The sequence below is a fragment of the Pteropus medius genome, unplaced genomic scaffold (genome assembly GCF_902729225.1).
Source record: "Pteropus medius unplaced genomic scaffold, Ma_sr-lr_union100, whole genome shotgun sequence".
Taxonomy (NCBI): domain Eukaryota; kingdom Metazoa; phylum Chordata; class Mammalia; order Chiroptera; family Pteropodidae; genus Pteropus; species Pteropus medius.
The window spans coordinates 1,634,122-1,657,464 of NW_024352784.1; the positions used below are offsets into that span (position 1 = coordinate 1,634,122).

General features: G+C 33.1%; 2 protein-coding genes and 1 pseudogene across 2 annotated transcripts; 2 read left to right on the forward strand and 1 right to left on the reverse strand.

Annotated features, from left to right (window-relative positions):
- The first annotated feature begins 5,398 nt into the window (after positions 1-5,398).
- Positions 5,399-6,382, forward strand: LOC120590152 (olfactory receptor 52D1-like). Its single transcript, XM_039847786.1, has one exon. The coding sequence runs from the start codon at positions 5,399-5,401 to the stop codon at positions 6,380-6,382; it is 984 nt and encodes a 327-aa protein (XP_039703720.1).
- A 5,201-nt stretch (positions 6,383-11,583) lies between these two features.
- LOC120590498 (olfactory receptor 52E1-like) lies at positions 11,584-12,192 on the reverse strand (annotated as a pseudogene).
- Positions 12,193-16,873: 4,681 nt separating this feature from the next.
- Positions 16,874-17,812, forward strand: LOC120590153 (olfactory receptor 52E2). The gene has a single exon (XM_039847787.1). The coding sequence runs from the start codon at positions 16,874-16,876 to the stop codon at positions 17,810-17,812; it is 939 nt and encodes a 312-aa protein (XP_039703721.1).
- Positions 17,813-23,343: the final 5,531 nt, after the last annotated feature.

Genomic DNA, 23,343 nt, shown 5'->3' on the forward strand with positions numbered 1-23,343 from the left:
TATGTGGGATATAAAACTGAAAGCAACAAACGAACAAGATAAACAAGCAAAACATCATAAACACAAACAACAGTTTAGTGGCTACCAGAGGGAAGGGGGGAATCGAGGGAGGTAGATAAGGATAAGGGTATCAAATATATGGCGATGTAAGTAGTTTTGACTTTGGGTGGTGAACACACAATAATATCTTTCCTTTTTTTGATACATACATATGATATATTTAAGAGCAAATGATTCTGAGAGGTAGGCTCCAGAGACAATCGATAAAGACTCACCTTCCCTCCCTCCACCCTTCTTGGATTCTCTTGTGATTAAGGTGTTACCCCTAAAGGCTTGGGACCTGAGTTTTGAATTAAAATTTTTAACTCCCAATGGTCTTTTTCCTTGACACCATCAAGAGGCCTTCTCCACTCCCTGCCCATGGGAGCCTCAAAAATTAGGAAACATGTCTATAGCTGAGCTCATTTGGAAAAGCTATAAGCCTTGAGAGAACTAAAGGTTTTCTCAGACCGGGTAGGTATAAATCCTGATCCCCGTAGAACCCCAGCAAGGTAAAAGTGTGGTCAGTCTCATCTGTGTCGGGGGCTAGGCGGACAATAGCCAAACAGAAGGTTTCAAGGCTCTACCTAGAGCAAACAGGCTCTGAAAAACAGGCATGTGTAGAATTTCTTGGGGCAACTGAACTCATTTGGGTTGGTGGCCCCTGAATGGACTGCTGCTGTTTGCACTGTTATGGGTTGAGATTAGGCTGTAACTGCTTGAGAATAAATCTGTACATAAGTTTCTCTGTTTGGTTTAGTACATCAGAGGAAGGCTGATGAAGAAAAAGATTGGAGTATAGATGTATCAATCCTATCTTCTGAGCAAATCTATGATATTTGAGCAATGTTTCATGCCGCTCAAAGCAGTCTTACATGCATTATGTTGTTTTACATTTAGAAAATTTTATGAGGTGCTCATCTCCTAATGTAAAGATTAATGTAAAGATTATAAACATTATGATTATACTTGGGTTTGAATTCCATCTCCTTGAGTTCATAGTAGAATAGCTTTAGGAAATTTAAGTGAACATTCTGAGCTTATTTTTAATCTATGTTATAAGTATAATTATCTGTCCAAAAACTTCCTTTATGATTAACTGGGATAATGTCTGCATCGTAAATAATATAGTACCTTAATATAAGCCAATTCGAGTAGATTTGTTTTACTTTTGTTAAGGGATGAATAGGGATGTAGAATTTTCTAGAAGACATTATAGTTTACTTATTTTATTCTCAAAAGCAAATATGAGTTTCTTTTCCTCTGTTCTCTCTTTTTCTGCATCCTGTAATCAGATAAGAAAAAAATGCAGATAGAATTCAATTTTGTTGAAGATTCATCCCTGAGTATGTCTGAAAGATTTAATGTTGTAATCAGGAAACTGTTAATATACCACAGTGTTTAAGGACAATGTGGACTATAATAAATCTATAGTGATTCCTCTGATTGTCTTACATTTATGTTGAAATTATTTACCAGAAGAAGAATAATAGTAATTCTTTTTCTTTTTGTCTTCATTAATTCATTGGAATAAGATAAAATATGAAAATATATGTCCTATGCCAAATAAGAATTTGCAGTATAATAAAGGAAAAAGAGATGAAAAAATATAAAATATATGACAAGAGACAGAAGACAAGTAAGACAAGTGCACAAACCACAGGGACACTGAGGGGAGGATGTTATTGATAGTTCAAAGTTTCTTTAAAAAAAAACTCAGAGAAGCTGATATGTGAGTAGAGTTTTCATTTCTAACCAATTTACTAAGATGTTTTGTGTGTGAAGAAATATCATGAAAAACAAAGACATGAGCTATCAACTTCATGAATTGAATAGGTGACCTGTTCTCTAGACAGAAAGATAAGAGAAAAAGTATTTTAAGAGGTTAGAAAAATTCCTAATATTTTACAAAACATAGAAGGCCAAATCTCATTTGTAATTTCTTGGTTTGTATTTTTTTCTGATGAATACAATTCTAACTCTGCATTTATTTATTTACTTACCTTAAACTATACAGGTAACACATGAAGATATAGAATACATTGACACTATTTAAAAAAGTCAAACCACAGTGATATAGCTATATTATGTTGTCCATATTCTTCTCATTTATCCTATATTTTAGACCTTTACTAAATTGAGTATGTATCCTTTTAGATTGTTTTCTGTATTTATAAATTTCTCAGTATAAATGTATTTATATGTTATAGCACATACACATATGCACATGCACAAATGTTTAATTTTTGTATGTGTTTCAATGTTAATGAAAAAATCAAATTTCTGCTATTTTTCATTTGAATTCCTTCTATATCATTTTTTATAAATATAATTTATTCTAAGTGCTTATGAACATTCCATAATATAAATATTCTATATATTTTAACTTATTATTTTATTGGTGGACATATTAAATGTTTCATTTTTATTGTATTTCAGGCAGTTTAACAATGAGAATCACTGTATATACTTCCATGTGTATATGTGAACATTATTCATTCCCTAAGATGACAAGTAGTTAAACTGTTCTGCCAAAATTTGTGTTTTTTTTTTAATAATAATGTTTACTACATAGTTTTCTTCTAAAATTTGGATCAATTTCTCCAATCAAGTGTGCATAACAGCTGCTTTTTAATCCAAACCACACTAACACTTGTTATAATCATTCTGGATATTCTGTTGGTTAAAAATATAATGTATGAATTGTATTATATTTATTTTAAATTTTAATTTCCCGATTGCAAGTAAAAATAAGATCTATCGTATGTGACTGAATATTTACATTCACTTCAGTGTGAATGTTTTCTCTACATAATTTGTCCACATACTTTCTATTGGTAAATATATTTAAGTTATGTAATGGGATAGGCAAATAGAGACAGTGAAGGTTAAAGTGCATAAAAAATTTGAGAATGTTGATGGAATGACATATGTAGATAAAAGGATATAAATATTCATTTCACAACAAAAAAGGGAAAGCATGAAAAATGCATTAGCTCGATGTATATATAAATAAACCTAATGGTAGAACAGGGTAAGATTGAGAGAGCTTTTGTGAATTTTCACTCTGTGAATTTTCACTTGGAGGTAAGAGTTCATCTTTTAAGAGTAAGTACATTGGAAGCGGGTAAATTACAAAAAGAAAGCCTAGATTTGGACTAGTTCTTTTATGGACTTAAAAATGACGGCAAGTGGCGGCTGGGGGCGCTTTAATCAGTATTCATAATCAAATCAATGATGTTGGTCTTTTCTAATGTTTGATACGGAATAATTCCTATCCTCTTTCTTATATGCACAAATGCAAATAGACTGTTACATCATTAGGGCAATTTATCGCTATAATTAATAATAACAATTCTAGAATCAGTGTGTGAACTAGAAACAAAGTCCATCACTTGCCAGCTGTTTAACCTTATAGAAGTCACTTAATTCCCCTCATCTTAAAATGGGGATAAAATTTATGAGTTAATACATAAAACGTTCTTAGGAAAACAACGGAATCACATTAAGCATTTAAAAATGTCTATTATATTATTACATAACTTACCAATAATCTGGTTTTCCTGTATCCTTTGTGTTCCAATTTATACCAGAATTCACACAGAAATGCCATTATTTAAACTTTACAAAGCTCCGTGACCCATGTTTCCATGGGTCAAAAGAGAACATCCATTCCTAGCAAACTTAAAGGCCAAAGGCCAAAGTAAGCAAAAACTTTGAGTCTGAAAATTCCACAACAGACTGAGAGATAAAAATGTGTGTCATTATTTTAATTCAATATTGGTGTCCAGTCCCCATTTCAATGGACACTAGTTTAGAATTTTTTTTTTTAATTGATCACAGAGACTCCATAAATCTTGACTTTACTCATAAAGTAAAAAGAGTATCTCAGGAACGGTGTCAAATGTGTTCCTAATAAGAAAAAAAGGAAAAACAAACTGCCTATTAGGAAAGGAGTACAACTTTTGTAGGGATGAAAAATTTTTTCCTTCTTTCCTTCTACATTCTTTAGCAGTTATATAATTATATCAATATAAGAGATTAACAAAAGACAAATTTAATTTTGTATGTACAGAGACTCATAAAAATATGAGACTCAAAGTCACCAAAGCAAGAAGCTATTTCTTTTTAGAAAAGGAAAAAATAAATTTGTGAAGAATTGACAAGACAAGGGGACCTGGACTTTGGGTAGTAAATTAGTAAAGAAGTAACAAGTTTTGTTTATGTAGATTTCTTGTCCCTGAATACCCTATTTCTGGTGATAATGATTCTTTCTATCTTCCTGGTACAAGGAGGGTATGTATACATGGATTTATTTTATGCTTTCATGGGATAAAGGAGGGTCAGAGTGTCCTTATTGTACTGGCTATTTCTCAAATAATTTTAATTCAAAATAATCAACACGCCAGAGTGGCATATTTGGGGATAGCATATTCTGCTCCCCTTCACTTTCAAAATGTTGTTCTAATAATCTTAAGATATGGAACAAATATAATTTCCAAATCATAGTTTGGGAATTGGGGTAGAGATCAGCCAATGAAGGAGAAGTATGCAGAGCAAAGGAGGGATTATGAAGGAAAGCTTGAATGCAGTAGACTGCTTATAGAGTGAACTTAATAGCATTTCATAAAGTTGACTAATTGATACATGTAAGAAAGTGAAGGAAGCTCAGAATATGTATTATAATTATATTGTTATAATTCTTGCTGCTAAGGTCAGGAGTAAACACAAATTCCAGGCTAATAGAGAATTGTGACCAATACAACGAGCTGTTTATTTCCTGACACACTGTCCTCAGGTCCACTCTGGTCATCTTGAATGAATCCCATGTTAATGAGAATCCCAGTAATTGGCACATTCTCCAGATTTTGGTATTTCAGTCTCAAAGCTATACCCTGTAAGTGTGTAAGTCCCAAAATTATTATGACTAAAATCTTATTAGAAAAGAATATTCTCTACTCAAAACCTCCTATTATTTCTTCTGTTTCACTCTATTTAGTGTCCTATAATTGCACTTTTATTACTAAGTTGTCCAAATCCATTACTCATATACATTCTTCAGCTTTCATTTGGTATCATTTTTCCTCTCAATATATGGAAGATTTTTGATTTTCATATATTTAACTCTGATATCTGATGACTAGCTATTTTCCTTCATTTAGCATCTTTAGATAAGCCACTTTACAAATTATAACCCTGAAATAATATCTGACACTTAGATGATGAAACAATTCCTATATACATATTTAAGGACATTGTAATTACTTTATGACCTGCAATCTCTGCATTTTAGTTTACTTAACTCACCACAGATTTCAAAATATTAAAATTATTATTTGTTTGCTTTAGAGAAAAATTCATGAAAAGAAAGCTAAAACATCTGATGCTTGTTATGTCAGCACACAATAAGACAAATGTCCATCCATCAACCTTCATTCTCATTGGCATTCCTGGTTTGGAGGCTGCCCACATCTGGATTTCCATCCCCTTTTGTGTGGCCTACCTTTTGGCTTTACTAGGAAACTTCTCTCTTCTGTTTATCATCAAGACAGACCCCAGCCTCCATGAGCCAATGTACCTCTTCCTCTGCATGCTGGCTGTAGCTGACCTTATTGTGTGTACTACAGCTGTACCTAAACTTCTCAGTCTCTTCTGGTTTCATGATAGAGAGATTTGCATTGAAGCCTGCCTCACTCAAGTTTTCCTGATTCACTCTTGCTCCACCATGGAGTCTGGATTCTTCCTGGCCATGGCTTTTGACCGTTATGTAGCCATTTGTAATCCATTAAGACATTCAGCTATTCTAACACATTCTGTAATTGGGGGGATGGGTCTAGCTATCATACTCCGGGGCACAGTACTGCTCAGTCCTCACCCTTTTCTGCTACGTTGGCTTCCCTACTGCAGAACCAATGTCATTTCACACACCTACTGTGAGTTCATGGCCCTCATCAAGATTGCCTGTGCTGAGACAAAAATTCGCAGAGCCTACAGCCTCATTGTTGCCTTCCTTACAGGAGGAGTGGACTTCATATTAATCATTTGTTCTTATGTCCTCATACTGCATACTGTCTTCCACCTCCCATCCAAAGATGCCCGACTCAAGACCTTGGGCACCTGTGGCTCCCATGTCTGTATCATCTTGGTATCCTATACTCCAGCCTTCTTCTCTTTTCTCACCCACAGGTTTGGGCACTATGTGGCTCCCCATGTCCACATATTTGTGGCTAACATCTACCTTCTGGTCCCACCCATGGCGAACCCTATTATCTATGGGGTAAGGACCAAGAAAATATGGGACAGGTTCCTTAAATTTTTCAGTTTTTCAAAGCCTTTGAATTAAATCCTTTTTGTTGCTGACTGGTATCTGAACAAATGTTATATCATTTGTCTTTAAATGTGTGTCTTCATCAAGATCCTCTCTTAATGGTCAGACGGCTAACATTTTTCTGTAAGAAATAACTCATTCAAAGATATATTCTATGTTTTAATAATCATTATGTTCAGGCAGCTATATTACCAAGTAAAACTCTATCAAAATATTAAACAAAACAAAACAAACAAAAACTATGGAAAATCATCCAAAGCTAAAAACAAGAGATATTTAAATTGACCCAATATATAATCACATATCTTTGGTTTACCATTTAAGACTTACTACCAGATTTAAAAATTTCTTTGTTCACCCTAGTCTTTTCTTCTTGACTAAATGACCTTGTTTCTCAAGTACATTGGGAAAATGTGCAAAAATACTTTCTTAGTGAGTCTATTAGTGCTAATTTCTCTAATTGTTCATCTAAAGATTTTTTTTTATCCTCATTCTTGTATGATATTTTTCTAGCTATACAATTTCATTCTCCAGTTGTTACATTTTCTTTGCCTTTTGAAGTCATTTTCCTACAGTCTTCTGGAATCTGTTATTACTTTAAAGAAGTCTTTTGTTGGCCAAATTATAATTTTGTAGCTAATTATTTTTTTCCTTGTCATTAAATCCTATTGCTTCATTTGGTGTTCTGTATTTCACATGGATAAATATCACAAGCATTGGACTAACAGATAAAAGACTACAAACTATGATTTTATTTCAATGAAATTCTGGAGAAGGCAAAACTATAATGGGAGTAGTGTTCAGACATCTATATTTTAAAGTCTCCTAGGTGATTTTTAGATCCAGCTAAAATTGAGCTGCAGCTGTGCAAATTAAGGCAGAGAGAAATTAGTTGACCTCTAAAATATATTTTAGAGATGTACTTCACCACCCCCCAAGCTAAAATGTGAAAAGAATCAACATTTGTTAAAGATTTACGAGGTTCCAAGCTCTGTATTCTGTTTTGTATACATAATCACTTAACTCTTACAATATTTTTAGAGTTAATCATCATCAATAACCATATGATAAATAGCTCAACAAACTCATATTCAATGAGATAATGAGTAGAGAAGCTAAGAGTCAAAGTATTTCTAGCTCTAAAGCCATAATTTTCCTATAATCTCAGAATGATTTCATATATAACCAAATCTCACTGAATGGGGATCTCGGGTGAAAAAAGGCTCATATGTCGAAATTGTTGCTGCTGCTCATTTTATCCTCCATAACTACCCTCAGTTTAAATATAGACAATATCTAATTATTGATAAGAATTTGTGGGGGCTACAGAGATGTCTAAGGCAAGGTTTATAATCAGTTTCAAAGTCTCAGAGGTGCACACAATAAATATATCCTTATTTCCCATGTGATTCCCAAAAAGACTGAGGTAAGAAAAGGTGTGGCAGATGTGAGTTCAAAATATCATTTTTCTTAGTGATGAAGACTATTCTGGAGAACTTGGTTTTGCTCAAGAGCCGGTGAACACTCTAACTAAACCTCAGAGTTAGGCATATATTTCTAATCAAAACAAGAAGACTCACAACATGGAGGAACATCAGAGAACATGTAACATCTATAGAAAGTCTCATTACCAGGAAGTGTGTGGGTGGTGGTGGTGGTGGAGAAGAAGTCTTAATTAAAATTACTCAGTTTATTCTTAGCAAATTTTCAAATCTATTGCAGCTTCTCCCCAACATATAGTGAATAAGGGCATGCAAAAGAATGGGCATTATAATACATGAACATTAATAACAGGGTGGAAACATTTCGTTCCAATAGTTTGATACAGTTGATTTAGACATACAACATTTTTTTTTCAGTATAATAACATCTAATGCTTATATAGGGCTTACATTCTCATAGTTCCTTCTGAATTCTTTACATAAGTTAACCTATTAAATTCTCATGCAAACTAGACAAAGTTTGTACCATTAATAACCTCATTTTACAAGGATTAATATCTTCACTTTAAGGAAACTGAGGAATAGAAAAATTAGTTGTCTTTTTCATGGTCACAGAAATGGTGAAAAGTGAAGCCAAGATTGAATTTAGGAAGTTTGCCACTGGATTTACATTCTTGGCCACTATATTTAGTTACATTACACTATGCTATATCAATGTGACAAGTACTATGACAGAAGTACAAAATAGATAATTAGCCAAAGCTATAGAATTTAGAAAGTCAGTAAACAGTTCCAGAAGATAGGACAATTCCATCAGGTAGGTAATTAAACAAAGTTCCCTGTGGATTAAGTCAAGTCAAGGGTGTATATGTGTCTGCATGTGTGCGTGTATGGCAGAGGGTGGGTTGTTGTTCAGTTTTGAGTTAGCCAGTTCTGCATTCAACTATCTCACTTCCTAAAGATTATCACATTTTCTCCATCCACGAATATGATTAATAATCATGTCTCAACTTTCCAGAATGATAGTTCTCAAAATTTAGAATATTTGAAGCCTATTAAGAATACAGACTGCTCAGGTTGACTCTAAAATGATCATATGCAAAAATTTCTATGATATATTTCATAAGTAAAATCCTATTTGTTTTTTATCAATCATCCTGGGTATTTGTGATTCAGCATCCCACAGTCCCTGCTTTGAGAAATACAGTTGTAGGAAGTTGACAATGGACACATAGTTGTCCCTCCACTCAGATGCTACAACAAATTTAAAATTTTTACCAGGACTTAGAGTTTTCACTTAGCATATACAAAGTTAAATAAAAAGATTATCACTCAAAACTTTATGACAAAAACACACTAGATTTAAAAACTAACAATTTTCTTGAACCTGTCAGATAGCTGAAATCATAGACCAAAAAACTAACCCCAAAACTAAGGAAAAATAGGCAACTCCAAAGAAAGATGGAACATGATCCTGTGTTTACCAGGGTCAGATGCCAGATGCCATGCAAGCCAGTGAAAAGAATTTGTTCAAATTTTTGAACAATTCCTCAAAGCTGAGTGTGATCCTATGTGAGAATATAGGATGGCTGGTAGTCATGTGCACGTGACACAAAGGGGAATTCACACCACCTTGAGTTTTTCTCCCTATACCTCAACTGAATCTTCATGAGAAAGTCTGAGGGGAAGACTAGAGGCCAAAGAAGGCCTTCATTATAAAACAGTCCTGATAGAGAGGAATATCAGCCACTGTAGGATGGGAACTACACCTTGCCCAGTTTTTCTCACCTAAGAAACAAAAGCTTTTAGCCACCGGAGGAAGAGCACAAGTGAAGGCCCATTGCTCCTAAGGAAAAGAATCAAAACAACTCTATAACCCTGGGCTTCAAGCAGATTCATCAGAAGTTTCCTGCAACACTAAGGAAAGGGCAGAATTACTGAAAAGTCTCCACTTTCAAGACACGGAAACACAGCTCCCGGCTAAGACTGAGACTGAACTAACCCAATTGGTAATATGTTATCCCCAGCTTCACAAGACTAGCTGGGTTCAAGTAACAAGTAACAGTGCTGTACTCCTGAAGGAGGCTAGAGAACATGGAGTGGTCTTATCTGCTACATAGAAACAAAGGGAAGATCAAAGCTGATAGTGAGGTAGGCACCAAGAAAACCTTTTGTCTCATCAGTCAGCATCCTCAACACAAGGTGAAGCTAAAGGAACACGAATCTTGTGATGCATTCACTGAGGGCATTCACTGCAACTACAGGAAGAAACAGATGACCTGAATAGTCTTTTTCCTATTAAAAAGTAGTTAACAACTTTCTAACACAAAGAACTCTAAGCCCAGATGTCTACATTAGTGAAATCTACCAAACTTTTAAAGACTAAATCGTCAAAATATATAAAGAGAATGAACACTTTCCAAAGCATTCAAGATGGAATTGGGGCCATGTAAATTAGAGTTCGTTTAATAAGTAGAATGAAAAAATAGATAAGGGATGGGTTCAATGTCAAAACAGGATTCTGGAAAAGGCTACTTGTGCCTATAACTACAGAGCATAACTGATTAATTAGTTTCAAATAATTTCCAGTTCAAGTTATGATGATAAGCAATACAAAATCCTTCTAAGAATTTATGACATCATATTTTCTATTGCAATAAAAATAAGTAGAATTTTTTTCTAAAGTGCATTCTACAGAATATGACTGTCATGGGACTCTCTAAGGAACATTCTGACATCTATAACATCTTAGTTTCAAATGGATATTTGTTAATTAAAAGTTCTGAGAAGTCCTGAAATAAAACATAGCTGAAAAATTTGTTTTATTGGCAGGGAATTACAAACATATTTTCCCTTGAATACTTTCTACATAATGTCAATGAGGTCACAGAGAACTGGAGAACACTGGGTGATATCACATAGAACTAGAGTTCCATCTTAAAACACACACACACACACACACACACACACACACACACGAGTAAAACTATACTTAGAACATCTCTAAGACTTCCAACATTCCATAAGGGCGAAACTCCTCTGTGGAGTGGCAAAAAAGACACAGAGACAAAACTGTTTGAAAGATAATTGTTTGTTTAACAACTAGTATCAGTAAGTCAGATTTTATAAGTGTCCATCTATCAAATAAACACCACAATACAGATCTAAAACAAAAAAGACTGCAAATTTACCAACATTGCCAAATTTTTGAAATTCCACTTGTGGCGGAAAATCTCAAACTTTCTCATACGACATAGTCATGATATCAATTTCATACTTCCAATATTAACATGGCAAAGTCAAGAATAACGTTCTTTTTGATAGGAAATCCAGGCATGTGGGAAATGTTCCAGAATTTATTATTTTAAGGAGAAATACTAGTCAGGGAGAGGCACTATTTTTGTTGAAATCAGAATGTAAAGGGCTTTATAGTTTTTGTTTGTTTGTGGTATGGGTTTTTTTTTGTGGGGAGGTAGTTTTACTTTGACTATGACTGTGGACTCAGTCATAATGAATATACTCAGTCATAACTGAAACAGAAAAAGTGTTGGATTTTTTTCACATGAGAAATCTGAATTATTTTCAAACAATTAAAAATTACATAACCCTTTTATTCATACACTTGACTTGGTCTTAACTTTCCATTTCTGGATTTGCGAAGGAGCTTGACAAGCCTTCCTGAAGAACAGCTGTATAAATTCTAAATGTTCTCTTCCCCTTCTCAGTGTAGATAATTAGTACCACTCTCTTCTTAAATTTAATTCTTTACCAGAGCTATGTATTTTTCTTGAAAAATACATTCAGCACCTGTTTTCTAATCTGTTTAGTTCTGATATCATAGATTACAGGATAAAGAGGAGGTGGAATGACTATATAGAAATTGGCCAGAAGGATGTGAATGTAGTGTGGTATATTCTGGCCAAATCTATGGATCACGAATGAAAAAAAAATGCAGAAGTATAGAAAGCCAAAATGGCACACACATGAGAGCCACAGGTACTGAGTGCTTTGAGCTGAGAGTCCTGGCAAGAGAGTCAAAGACAGTACCAAGGATCTGGACATAGGAAATAACAATGGCTATAATGTAAAAAGCCAAGATAGAACTAGTACATAAGCCATAGATGATGTTGATCCTGATGCTGGCACAGGCCAGGCCATTGATGCCTATCACTCAATATAAGTCTGAGGGATAATTTGGTGCCTATAAAATGGTCACCGTAGGATGAGTAGAACAAAGGGTATAGCAAAAGACAAAGTTCTCAGTAGGATCACCAATATGATAATGAATACCACCTTGTTTGTCAATACCAATGTGTAGCAACGAGAGTTACAGATGGCCACATAGTGATCATAGGTCATGGCCAGGAGTATCGCTGACTCCATCCTGGGTAGATATGGCAGGTATAGCAGGTGTGTATGAATGTATGAGCCAGGCTCCAAACCTCAGGACCTGTCCCATTTTTATATCAGATTTTGGTTATAGAACTTAAATTTAAAGATAAAATTGTTTTAAAAATTCAAGGCAGTGTTAAACCTCAAATATCACAGGGCATTAATCCCCATGTGCTGGACCCCCTTTTGAAAGTATCATATTGGTCACACACCCATGAGGAGACTATTGGCATTAACTAAGTCTCTGTAAGTCCAGCTTTTGAGATATATTGCTTAGTTACTATCTCTGAGGAAGAAAGAAAGCAAAAGGACTATGTAGGACCATACCTGCACCAATAAAATTTTTCTTTTTCATAGACTAATTAGATTTACTTGAAACATCTAAGGCAATAATAGCATTTGCTAAAAATTTTTGGTAAGTTTACAGGGTTCCATTACAAAATCTTATGTTAATTTTGCCTATTGTATATAACACAAACTTTAATCACATTAAACAACAACAAAAATAATTGAAAGAGTAAATAGCTACCTTTGATATTAACTATGAATGAGAAATGAGTTGGTGCAGTAAAGCAGAAGAAACAACTGAAAAAGAAAATGGTCAACAAAATTAAGAGGATAAATAGCCTTTCTAATGTCACTTTTGCTAGTGAATTTATAGAGCTACAAGTGGAACAAAAGTGTTCTGATTCAAGAGCCCTGTTCTTAAACACAAAATTATACTATCCCCCCTTAATGATGATCCACGGTGGTGAGAGAATGTGTTCCATCAATCACTGTGTGCTCTAACACACATCAAGTTAACAAAAAGTTAATGGAGACTCACAAGGTAAACAGAAAACTTCACTATTTTCCTGCCTTCATTTTCTTAGAAGTCATAGCTTTGTATTCATAACTCAGGGACAAATTAGAAACTAGAATCCTCAGAGACCTTGTATCCTTTACTAAACTAGCTCTAGGGCACGGGTCCGAACCCCTGGGCTGCAGTGCAGTACTGGTCCATGGCCTGTTAAGAGCTGGGCCACACAGCAGATGAGTAGCAGGCAAGCGAGTGAAGCTTCATCTGTATTTGCAGCAGCTCCTCAGCACTAGCATCACTGCCTCAGCTCCATCTCAGATCATCAAGCATTAGATTCTCAGAGGAATAATGGTCCCTGGTGCCAAAAAGTTTAGGGACCACTGCTCTAGGGATTATTCTATTGAAATCTCTTCCCGGGCAAAGAGCTAAGCCCTCATAAAGACTAAACTGGTTGAGAAAAGACAAATAGGATTCCATCCTGGTGCTCAGTCTGGTGTCTTCCCCATGTACCAACTTACAATGAATTCTTACTTCACAGTGATGGATGAAGGGAAAGAAGAAGGATAGGAGAGGAAGCTAAGAGATGTGGGGTAAGTTTTGGGGAACTAAGACTAAGGATACAGCTTGGAGAATTAATAGATCACATTTAGGATCAGCCATATATCTGAGTAATACTGATAATTTCTATTCATTCATTTATATACTGGTTACATGGATGTGATCAGTTTGTAAAACAATTAATAAAGCTGTATTCTTATGATATGCACTATATTTGGGGACCTGAAAATTCAATAAAATATTCATAAATCCTTTAATGGCAAATAAAATGTGTCTATTTTTGTATCTCCAGCATCACTTGGTAGAATCTATTGCATCAAGTAATATTAAAGTTAATATTAAAATGATGAATACCTATAAAGGCTCGCTAAGACATTAAGATGTTAACAAAAATAACTAGTATTAAAATAGAACAATTATAACAATATACTATAATAAAAGTTATATGAATGTGGTCTCTGTCTCTCAAAATATCTTACTGTACTGTACTCACCCTTGTGATGATATGAGATGATACAGCTCCTACATGATGAGATGAAGCGAAGTAAAAGGTGTAGGCATTGTGACACTATTAGGCTACTATTGACCTTCTAATGACATGTCAGAAAGATCTTCAAGCCAGGATGATATCATGTCTTCTATCCACAAATTTAATGTCTTTTCCAACTAAAATAAGTACTTATCATGCACTGTGGTTGTAACTTTTGCAGTTTGAGGTGTGACGACAAATTTCTTTTTCCTTCTGCACATTGTCACAGATAGGAGTCTAGTTTTTATCTTAGAGACCTCAGCATATGATTTTTTTTTTCTTCCCTTATTAAGCCCTTTTCACTTAATGGAAGCATTTTAAGGGTTTTTTTTTTTTTTGGCATATCCAAATTGCCAGCATCAATATCCTTGCAGTTTAGAGCCATTATTAAGTAAAATAAGTTTTACTTGAACACAAACACTTCAATACCCTGAGAGTCGATCTGATAACCAAGACAGCTACTATGTGACTAAGGGTGACTAGTGTCTGCAGTGTGGAGACAGAGGAATGATTCAGAGGGACAGAGCTGGACAGCATGAGATTTCATTATGCTACTCAGAATGGCATGAAATTTAAAACTTATGAATTGATTATTTCTGGAATATCCCAGTTAATATCTTCGGACCATAATTGAGAGTGGACAACTGAAAACACACAAAGTGAAACCATGTATAAGGGGTGACTACTGTACTGGAAAAAGAGAAACTTTTGTTGAATTTTTTCCTGATTTCACCCATGGGATTCACAGAAAAACTTGCCTCCGTGAGTGAAATTTACTTTCACTCCTCCTGCTCTTCATCGTCATTACTTTTTTTTTAATTTTATTTTATATTTATTTTATTATTAGTTTCAAATATACAGTACATTGGTTAGACATTTATATAGTTTATGAAAAGATCCCCCAATTGCTCTTTCTTTCCTCTTTATATTACATTAATACTAACTGTCATCCCTATGCAGTGCGCTCCATCCCTAGGATCATCTATCAGCTACTAATTTGTACTTCTTTAACCCTTCACCTCATTCTCCCAATCCCCCAGCCCCTCTTCCCCTCTGGCCATCTCCAGATTGTCCTCTATATTTGTGAGTCTGTTTTTGATTAGTTGTTTTGTTCCTTAGATTCCACATATAAGTGAAATCATATGGTATTTATCTTTCTCTGTCTGACTTATTTTACTCAGCATAATAAACTCTAGGTCCATCCATTTTGTTGAGAATGGTAGGATTTCATTTTTTTAATGGCTGAGTAATATTCCATTGTATATATGAACCACAACTTCTTTAATCATCTGTTGATGGGCATTTAGGTTGCTTCTATATCTTGGCTATTGTAAATTGTGCTGTTATGAACATAGGGGTACATAGATCTTTATGAATTATTGTTTTGGTTTTCTTTCTATAAATACCCAGGTAGGTCAAAAAATATATCCATTTTTAACTTTTTGAGAAACCTCCAGACTGTTTTCTGTAGAGGCTGTACCAATTTACAATCCCACCAACAGTGTATGAAGGGAATCATCATTACTTTTTAAAAGTAGTCATGATTCTATTGCAATGACATAACCTTATGGAAACAATAGCTATTCCCATAGTAACTTCCACAGTTTCCTGCTGACAATGCCTCCTGTTCCTAGCTTTGTTTCTCCTCACATTTACCATCCATACTCAACTGCCCCTTCCATATCCTGTTTATCACAGACACTCCTCTTCTTGTCCCCCTTTTATATCAATATCTAGATAATACCCTGACTTTCTTGCTGAAAATGAAGTCATAACTGGTATTGCTACTGTGGAATTGCAAACGATCTGAAGAGAGACTTTTTACTACAAAATAGTCACACATATGAATGAATGAAAATATTCCCTTATCAAATGTTATAAGCAAGCAACATGAAGACATAATGGTTCAGGGAATTTTGTAAATGATTGAAATATGCACCTAATTTTGCAATAATCCTTTTTTTCTCTCTTTAGTTTTTTATTAATATTTTGACATGAGTCTTACATTCCTACAGTCACAATTGTCTCAGCTATAAATGAGAAATATCAACATATTTAATTCAGAAAGATGTGAGTTTTTAAAAAGATTGTGTAATTGTATGTGTGTGGAGTATTATGTGTATATGTGTGCATATGTGTTTGTGTATAGTATCTGTATATATGTAACAGGTTAAGCACATATTATCTTTTCCTTTATTTTCATTTTCCTTCCATTTCCATTCACTGCTTTCCTCCCTAGTTTAACTTTATTAAAAACATTTTAAACCTTTTAAACTCTGGTTCTCAGGTGACTTAAATATAAAATATGGAAATTTAAATTCTGCTTGACAAGTTTTGTTTTTAATATTGGAAATGACTTTTTCAGTTTGACAAAAAGCCTTGCAAATAGTAAGCAACACCTCACTAATTGGTTGTTGATTTTGCTATTTTCACTATTTATTAACGATATGGCTTAATAGTAACAGATATACCCATTTTAACCCTTTAAAGTAATTTTTAAATTTTGATTAATCCAGGTGTTTCTTGATAGTTCTGCTGTCATCTAATCTAATGGAATTAATTGCCATCGCTATATTTAGAAGTTAACAAAATATTAAATTGGTCAAAATTAAAGGGGAGATTCTGTTGATGATAATGGCAATAATGAGAGAAGTTAGCTTATTAAGTGTTCTTATATTATTATTGTTATGTCTCCAAAGCTACAGAAAATTATCTGGCAACTTGTACATTGGATAAGCATACATTTGTGAAGACTTATGCCTTATCAAATAGGATGTTCCTTCACAATGACACTGAATTTCACCTCCTCCTTCTTGTTGCTGGGGATCCCAGGACTGGAAACACTCCACATCTGGATTGGCTTTCCCTTTTGTGTTGTGTACATGATTGCACTCATAGGGAACTTCACTATTCTGTTTGTGATCCAGGCTGAGAGCAGCCTGCACCAGCCTATGTTCTACTTCCTGGCCATGTTGGCTACCACTGACTTGGGTCTCTCCACAGCTACCATTCCTAAGATGCTTGGAATCTTCTGGTTCAGTCTCAGGGAGATCATCTTTGAAGCTTGCCTCACTCAGATGTTTTTCATTCACAGTTTCACACTTATGGAATCAGCAGTCCTCTTAGCAATGGCTTACGACCGTTATGTGGCCATCTGCAACCCACTCCGATATAGCACCATCCTCACCAACAAGATTGTTGCTGTGATTGGTCTTGGTGTGTTAGTGAGGGCATTTATTTTTGTGATTCCATTTGTATTTCTCATTTTGCGATTGCCCTTCTGTGGGAATCACGTCATTCCCCATACCTACTGTGAGCACATGGGTCTCGCTCGCCTATCTTGTGCCAGCATCAAGATCAATATTATTTATGGCTTATGTGCAATTTGTAATCTATTTTTTGACATCATAGCCATTGCGCTTTCTTATGTTCAGATACTCCATGCTGTTTTCCGTCTTCCTTCCCGTGAAGCCCGAATCAAGTCCCTCAGCACATGTGGTTCACATGTTTTTGTAATTCTTGCTTTCTATACACCAGCCCTCTTTTCCTTTATGACACATCGTTTTGGTCGAAATGTCCCCCACTATATCCACATACTTCTGGCCAATCTTTATGTTGTAGTACCACCAATGCTCAACCCTGTCATATATGGAGTCAGAACTAAGCAGATCTATGACCATGTAAAGAAAATATTATTACAGAAACAAGGAAAGGGAAAAAAATGACACCTGATATATATGATTTTAATGTGTAATTTTATGAAACTTAAGCCAGAGATAAATCTTCTCATAAAGTTATGTCAAAATATGTATTTATGTTGGCCCTCTTCAGTAAGTATATAAGAGCATTTAATTTTTACCTGCTTTTCAGATCATTTTTCAATATCCATTATGCATTTTCCTTGTCCTTTATTATTTTATTTAGCACGTTATATCGTTTTCTTATTCTTTTCAATATCTGGCTGATATTTTTATATCACAAGTTTGAATGCATCTATTGTTGCTAGATTAATTGATTTTTCATGGAGCTTCTTTATTCTTCCAATATAATTATAATCATTTTCTTAATGCTTATTCTCATAACAATAGGATGTGGGGATAAAATGGTGACTCCGCCACTTTCCCTGACCTTGTGAAATTTACAGAGTTTAAAATTATTCAGTAAACTCAACTTATAAATATCTATTCTTTTTCTTTCAGCCTTTTAATCTTTATAATTAAATTTGTCTTTGTTTACAAATATTAAAGAATTTATGTTTAAAGCAATTGACAATTTTAGTATTTTAAATACACTCCTAATTTCAAGCATATTTAACATAATTATTATTTTTCTATTAAATTGTATTAAATTTACTTACTATCATTGATCATTCACAACAAAAAGATTTTTTTAAATTATTTGTATTATTACTGTCACATTTTCTTTGAATTTATACATAATTTTACAATTATTTTAGCCATTACCCTACAAATGCCCATGCAACTTATCAAATTTTAATATAAATTAGCCTTCTGTTCATAAAGTATCATAGAAAATTTTAGTCCATCCATTCATCTACCTTCTGACTTATATATTATTGTTGGTTTAATTTACTTCTTATAAATTTTAAAACTTGTACACATAGGGTATTGTTTTAGATAGTCAATATTCATTTAAATATTCCCACGTATTTACTATTTTGATTGTTATTCATTCCTCCTTGTATCTTGAAAACTCCATATGTAACGATTTTACGCATGTCTGCATAATAAACTTAAATATTTCCTTGATATAATTTTACTGGTGATATTTTCTGTTTTCCTTTGCCTAAATAACTTCATTTATTGTAAGGTTATTTAGAAGATATAGAATTTCAAATTAACTGGAAGTTTTCCAGAGTTATGGAAGTATAATTGACAAAATTTGTCTACGTGTAGCTTATACAATATGATTTTTCAAAGGGGTACACATGATGGTTACACACACACACACACACACACACACACACACACACACACATATATTATGAAATTACCACAATCAAGTTAATGAAAACATTCATTACCTCATATAGTTACCGTTTGCTTTTTGTGTTGTGAACACTTAAAATCTATTCTCTTTAGCAAGTTTCAAGATACAATGTAGTGTTATTAACTATAATCACCATGCTCTACATTAGATCCCCAGAACTTATTTATCTTATAATTGAAAGTTTGTAACCTTTGCCAATATCTCCGCATTTCCCCTAACTAGTTCGGCTCTCTGGTTCTATGATTTTGACTTTTTAGATTTCATATAAAAGTAAGAACTTACAGTATTTATCTTTCTGTGTCTGGCTTATTTCACTTAGAATAATGTCCTCCAGGAAAGATTTTCTTCTTTTTATGACTAAATACTATCCCATTGTTTATATATACACCACATTTTCTTTGTCTGTTCATCTGCTGAGGACACAGGTTGTTTCCATATCTGGGCTACTTTGAATAATGATGCAATGAAAATAGGAGTATACATATTTCTTTGAACTACAGACTTTATTTCCTTTGGATATATACCAAGAAGTAGGATTGCTGGATCTTGTGGTAGTTCTATTTTATTTATTTATTTATTTTAAAAAAGCTCTATACTATTTTCTATAATGCCTGTACCAAAGCCATTATAGTAATGAGGTTAAGAACAAGCATAGTGGAGTCAGTGTTTGTGTTCTATACCAGTCTCTATCAATTTCTAGTTATGCCTTTGGGCATGCTACTTAACATACCTAAGGTTAGACTACTTACTTAACCTACTTAAGCAATTTTATAATGGGGATTATAATATCTTCTATCTCACATAGTTGTTTTAAATTACTTTTTTTACATGTAATGAATACATATAAAAACAAAAATAAACACAATAAGAAGTCAGTAAATCGTACTTGTTGTCATTATAATTATAAAATATCAATATAAGTATAATATCCCACCAGTGTGGTTTTGTTCATGCTTCCTATACATATTATCATGAATGCACCACCTTCTACCCTTCTCACATAGGTAAAATGTATTGAAATCCAAAATCATGTTTCAGGAATTTATCCAATAATTACTTGCATTGCTTCTCTGTTCCACCTATAACATTTTATTCACTTCACGTAATAAGAAAGCCAGCATCTACTACATTTAATCATAAACAACTTTTTTATACCTCTGGCATTTTTATTATATCACTGCAAAATATTTTAAGCTCAGAAAAAACATAGAATAGCATATGAAAACTGGTGCACCTTCCAGCCAACTTAAAAAATAAATAAAATTTACTTGAAAAATCAGAACCATTTCTGTACCCATGATCCTTCTTTTCTGCATACAATCACTATCTTGAACTTGATGTGAATGATGGTCATTCATGCTTCATTTTCTTTTTTAATGAGAGATGTATTTGTAAACATACAGCTTAGCTTTTTTCTTCTTGAGAAATTTGTGTGAAAAAAATTATAGTGAATATAACTTTTAGCAACATCACTTCTCATACAATAATCTTGTTTTGATATATTCATATTGATAATATTTTCCTGATATGTTTATCATTGCATTGCATTACTTATATGTAACAGGTTTATTTAACCATTAGCCCAATATTTCATATTTAGGTTTTCTCAGAGAGACAATTCTGAGGTCCGGTGTGTGTTCAGTCTGGTTCTTCAGAGACTCTAGTACAAAATTGTTGCCCACAATGGTAAACAACACATCAATTTTATTAGAGTTCTTTTCTCCCCGCTTTCTTAGTGACCCCACTTCATTGCTGTGCTTCCTGGGATCAATCTCCAAATAAACTACATGCTCCTAAATTCTTTTAGGAGATTATGCTTTCAGAGGAACCCAAACTAAGGTATGGGCATTACCCAGGTTACATTTCTCTATTAATATAGGAGTAGACTGTTCAATGAAATACGAATCTAATTCTCTGCAGGTTTATGTCTGTATGTGTGTCTGTGTATCTTTCACTCTCTGAATGAGAAGCTTATTGTTCTAGAATCATTTAATTAGCCATCGTTTTCCTCACAGATATACAACATAGAAATACTATATATATATACTATATTTTACATGAAGTTAATGATTAAAGTGAAGTCTCGATATGTGGGAAGTAAAATTTTCTTTGTATTTTTATTTATGAAAATTTATTTTCTTCTCTCATAAATGATTATTTAGCTGAGAATTAATTCTAAAAGATAATTACTTTTCTTCAGAATGAAAATAGTACTTCACTCTCAACTGACATTTTTCTGCCTTTATGAAATTTACATTGGGCAAGTTGGTTTCTGAATTTGCTTGCATATATCTTCTTTTATTTTCTCTTTGTCTTTGATCAAGTGAAGTGTTAATGCAGATGGTGAGATGTAATTTTATATTATAGTCTTGTAACTATTTTGAATCAACTTTCAGTGTGAATATTTACAATTATTTCTGCAATTAGTAAGTTCCCATGTATAATATTTTAATATAGTTAATTCACCCTATTTTCCAGTATCTTCTTCTAAAAGTCCTATAAATAATATTTCAGAAAATTTTAACCTATGCTTCATTGATGTAAATATTATTCAACAACTATTTCATTTTATTTTTTTATTCATATTGTATCTTAATAAATTATTCAGTACTCTTTAGAAATTATCTACAGTTATTTTCTTAGGATTTCCACTTTATTTTATTTGTATTCAACAATTGTATAGTTTGATTATAATAATTATTACATAATTTTTTATTTGTAGTTTTTTTTACTCAATTATTATTTCTATTTTAAATTTTAAATCTTTTCTTTCTGAATATGGTAGACAAAAGATATTCAAATAGTATTTAGTATATCCTTTGTTTACCTTTTTAAGGACTAATTTACATATAGATCTTTGGATTATTTGCATAGATCTTTTGTGTACAGTTTAATGAATGTCGACTGTGTATGAGTATACCCCAATGTGTTTATCCATTGTATAGTTGAAGTGCATTTAGGTCATTTCCCTTTCAGCAGTACTGTGAATAAAGATGCCATGAACTTTAACGTTGGCTTTTTTGGTGCACAAATGCTTCCATTTCTGTTCACTAAATAACTAAAAGTAGAATTTTTAAGTCATAAGATAGGTGTAGCAGAATGTATATTTAACACATTTTTCACTCCCATCAACATGAGATTTTCAGTTGTTTCCTATTTGTATTGTCACCACTACATGTTGTCAATCTTGTGTGTGTGTGTGTGTGTGCGCACGCCAATCTAGTGAGGCATGAAAAGACATTTCATTGAAAAGTTAATTTGCATTTTCTTTATGATTAAAATTTTTAGACATGTTTTCTTATATTTAATGGGTATTACAGATCTTTATATGAGTACCTATTATTTGTTCACTCTTTTGTATTTTTTTCATCTCTTAATAATTGACTTATAGAATGTCTTTATATGGTCTGGTTATATGACCTTTGGCAGAACTATGTATTATACATATTTTCTCCCCACCTTTGGTTTCCTTTTTCATTTTTAATCGTTTCTCTATAAAATAAAATATTTTAATTTTTATAAAATCCAAGATGTCTTCTTTTATGTGACCTGTTTATGAAATCTTTTCTTGTCCCAAGGTCTGGTCAATTTATATGTGAAAGTTACATTTTTGATATTTTGTTTACTGTATACAATTTTATAACTTGCATTTTTTTCACTTAATGCTGAATCGTGAGGAGTCCCATGTGAGTAAAATATCTTAAAATTACTCATTAAATATTATACGTTTATTACTTTGTAGTATAGTTGTGAAAATCAAACTGTGGAATCACACTAACTGATATGGAATCCAGGTTCCATGTCTTACTACTGTGTGACATTAGGCAAAGTACTTTTTGTCTGCATATCTCATTTTCCTCAACTGTTGAAGAATTAAAAATAGCACCTATACTGTAGGATTGCTGTAATGATAAAATCAAATAATATATGTAAAGTATTCAAAACTATGCCCAATACAGAATAAGATCTTTAGAAACAATCGCTATTATATGATTTTGAATAATTTGTTTCTTTATTATTAATTCCACATTTAAGATCATACTGTTTTCAAATATATTATTTTTATCCCTGTATCTAAATTTGTAGATACCTCTCTCTTGCTCTTATTATATATAACATATAGGTCATATAAAATTCAATAACCAATAGTCTTCAAAGCGCATCATTGTACTTGGAGGATATTAGGGTATATAACTATAGTTTTAACTAAAAATATAGCAGAAATAAATTTCTTATTAAATTCGAG